At 73.7% G+C, this 2,822-nt stretch overlaps 1 protein-coding gene across 2 annotated transcripts in view; it reads left to right on the top strand.

Annotated features, from left to right (window-relative positions):
- The first annotated feature begins 1,085 nt into the window (after window positions 1-1,085).
- The window catches only part of CDKN1C (cyclin dependent kinase inhibitor 1C), a 2,592-nt gene continuing 855 nt past the window's right edge, over window positions 1,086-2,822 (top strand). Inside the window, exons 1-3 of one of the 2 annotated variants that reach the window (XM_043452131.1) lie at window positions 1,086-1,278; window positions 1,462-2,102; window positions 2,585-2,771. In XM_043452131.1, the coding sequence (XP_043308066.1) occupies window positions 1,472-2,102; window positions 2,585-2,771 (818 nt within the window). In that variant the 5' untranslated portion in view covers window positions 1,086-1,278; window positions 1,462-1,471. The remainder of the gene's footprint in view (window positions 1,279-1,461; window positions 2,103-2,584; window positions 2,772-2,822) is intronic. The other variant, XM_043452132.1, reaches the window with a different exon arrangement.

Below are 2,822 nucleotides of genomic sequence, written 5' to 3'. Positions count from 1 at the left end.
CCTGCGGGGGAGTCAGACAGGTGGGGTTGGGCCAGCCTCCTCTAACCTCCTTCACTGGGGCCCTGGGCTCCCCAGTGGAGAAGCCTCCAGTGCCCTGTCCAATATCGAGCACTGCAGCCTCTAGCCAGCTAGCCTGGGCAGTCCGGAATCCCACCTGGCCAAGCCCTATGCGGCTGAGCACCCAGTTAGTGATGTGATGGGCACAGCTCAGGATGGGCATGGCCAGTTTCCCATCCACTGAGTAGGGTGGGCAGCCTCAAGAGCTAGGGTCTTCAGACCCTGGCCCCAGACGATTACAGCTGGCCCTCAAGGTGTCTGCCACTTCGCCCTGGGAGAAAAGTGGAGCAGATCTTTCCTCCCCCTGGTCCCCCAAAGCCCTCTTTCTCTTAGCTCGAAGGCCTTCGGTCTAGCAGGTGTTAGGGTTCCAGGTGCGCGGAACCCCGGCAGGGACACAAGCCTCGGGCGCGGCAGGCCGCGCGGGGGCAGCCGAAGACCCCCTCTAGCTCCAGCCAGGGACGAGCTGTCCGCGGCGGCTTAAAGGCCCGTCAACTGGCACCGGAGGCCGAAGGCCGAGCGCAGGCGGCCGGGCTGGACGACCCCCGGGGGGCCAGTTGGGCCAGGCTGAACGTCGGTCCTGCCGGGGGGTCGTCGCCCGCCGAGCCCGGGAGGGCGCGCGGGCTGGGGTGTCGGGGGGCCCTCGCCACCATCGCCGAGCAGCCCCCGCCTTGCAGACAAAGGAGCCGGCGGGGGGCGGGAGCGGGGGGCGGGAGCGGGGGGTGGGGGCGGGGGGGGATGGGGCGAGGGGGCGGGGCGCCGCGGTGTCACGTTACCGCCCGCAGCGCCCTTTAACTTCGGCCCCGCCCCACGCCCCGCCCCCGCCCCCGCCGCCGCGCTCGCCCCGCGCCCTGCCAATCGGCCCTCGCGCCCCGCCCCGCCCTCGGGTGGGTGTGTGCGCAGGGCCAATGGGTGGCTGGCGGGGGCGGGGCGCCGGAGGGGCGGGGGAAGCGCGGCGCCCGCCAATCGCCGCGGTGTTGTTGAAACTGAAAATACTACATTATGCTAATAGCAGCAGGGCCCGCGCGCGGGGGGGGTGGGACCCTCGCGTATAAAGGGGCGCGCGAGGACTGGGCGTTCCACAGGCCAAGTGCTCTGCGCTCGGTGGGTGCCAGCCAGGCCAGAGCCAGCCGAGCGACCGAGGACAGGCACAGAGGGGGCGCGGCCGCAGGTCGGACGACACCGCGAGCGAGCCTCAGGAGCAGTCAGCGTACCGACAGCCAGGTAGCCGCCGCGCCACACTCCCGCAGCGTCCCTGTGCAAATGCAGACTCCGGCTGAGCGGGGTCTCACTTGCACGCGGCCCCCGCCCTCCTTCCCTCTCCTCCTCCTCCCTCCTCCTTTTCCTCTCCTCTCCTGCCGCCCGTCCCGCGCAGCCCCCGGACACGTCCGACGTGTGTCTCCGCAGCGCATTGGCAATGGAGCGCCTGGTCGCCCGCCGCAACTTTCCCATGATCGCGCGCACCAGCGCCTGCCGCAACCTCTTCGGGCCGGTGGACCACGAGGAGCTGGGCCGCGAGCTGCAGATGCGCCTGGCAGAGCTGAACGCCGAGGACCAGCGTCGCTGGGACTACAACTTCCAGCTGGACATGCCACTGCCGGGCCCCGGGCGCCTGCAGTGGACCGAGGTGGACAGCGAGTCCGTGCCCGCCTTCTACCGCGAGACGGTGCAGGTGGGGCGCTGTCGCCTGCTCCTGGCGCCTCGTCCCCGCCCGGACGGCGCGGCCAATAGCCCGCCTCCCGGGGCGCTGGCCGAGGAGTCCCTCGACGGCCTCGGGGAGGCGCCGGCGTCGCCGTCCAGCGGCCAGGCCGTAGCGCCTGCCCAGGCCGCGGCCCCGGCGCCTCAGGAGGGCGCCGAGCAGGAGGCGGTCCCGCCGCCGCGCAGCCAGGAGCCCCAGGCCGAGCCGCCGCACTCAGGGATTTCGGGGCGCCCCGCGCCGGGCACTGCCGCCGCTGGCACCAACACCGCCGCCAACGCCGCCGGTGCTGCCACCACTGCCGCCGCCGGAGGCGCCGCGATCAAGAAGCTGTCCGGGCCTCTCATCTCCGGTGAGTCCCGCGCGGCCCCGCCCCGGCCCGGCTCGGCCCTGCTTTGTCCGGCCAGCCGGGTTCCCCGGCCCTCGGGGGCCTCCCTGGGTCCCCGCCTCCTCCGTGGCGTTAAAGGGCCCGCAGCGCGCGGGGCGAGGTTATGCCCGCACCCCGTCCCCACCCTGTGGTCGTGCTCTCGAGAGGTTCGCACGGGAGGGTTGGGAGGGCGCGCCCTGTTCCCCTCTGAGCACGATCCACGCCGGGGCCACCGAAGCCCCTCCTCGGGCGCGGCCTGGCGCCGCAATCGCGGCGCGGAGTGGGTTAAACGCGGCGGTAGCCCCGGGGGGCTTGGCCGCGGGACCAGGGGAAATGCTTAGACAGCACTTTGCGCGGCGACGTAAACAAAGCTGACCCGCCGCGGACCTCGGCGCGGGCGGGGACGGCGCCCCTACCCCGGCCCGGCAGCCGCCCGCGCGCCCCCCTCTCCGCCCCGGCCCTCTCAGGCTCCCCGGCCCGCCCCGCCCTGACCGGCTCCGCGCGCTGTCGCCGGCAGACTTCTTCGCCAAGCGCAAGAGACCCGCGCCCGAAGCCAAGGCGTCGAACGAGGTTCCCGCGGGATGCGCCGCGCCTGGCGCCGCTCCAGCCGTCGGCTCGGCTGAGCAAACCCCGCGCAAGCGGCTGCGATGAGAGGTGAGGGCGGCGGCCGCGGCGGGGGGGGGGGGGGGGGGGGGGGGGGGGGGG

The sequence above is a fragment of the Cervus canadensis genome, chromosome 29 (genome assembly GCF_019320065.1).
Source record: "Cervus canadensis isolate Bull #8, Minnesota chromosome 29, ASM1932006v1, whole genome shotgun sequence".
NCBI classification, from domain to species: Eukaryota; Metazoa; Chordata; class Mammalia; order Artiodactyla; family Cervidae; genus Cervus; species Cervus canadensis.
This window is presented reverse-complemented; position numbering and strand designations above follow the sequence as displayed.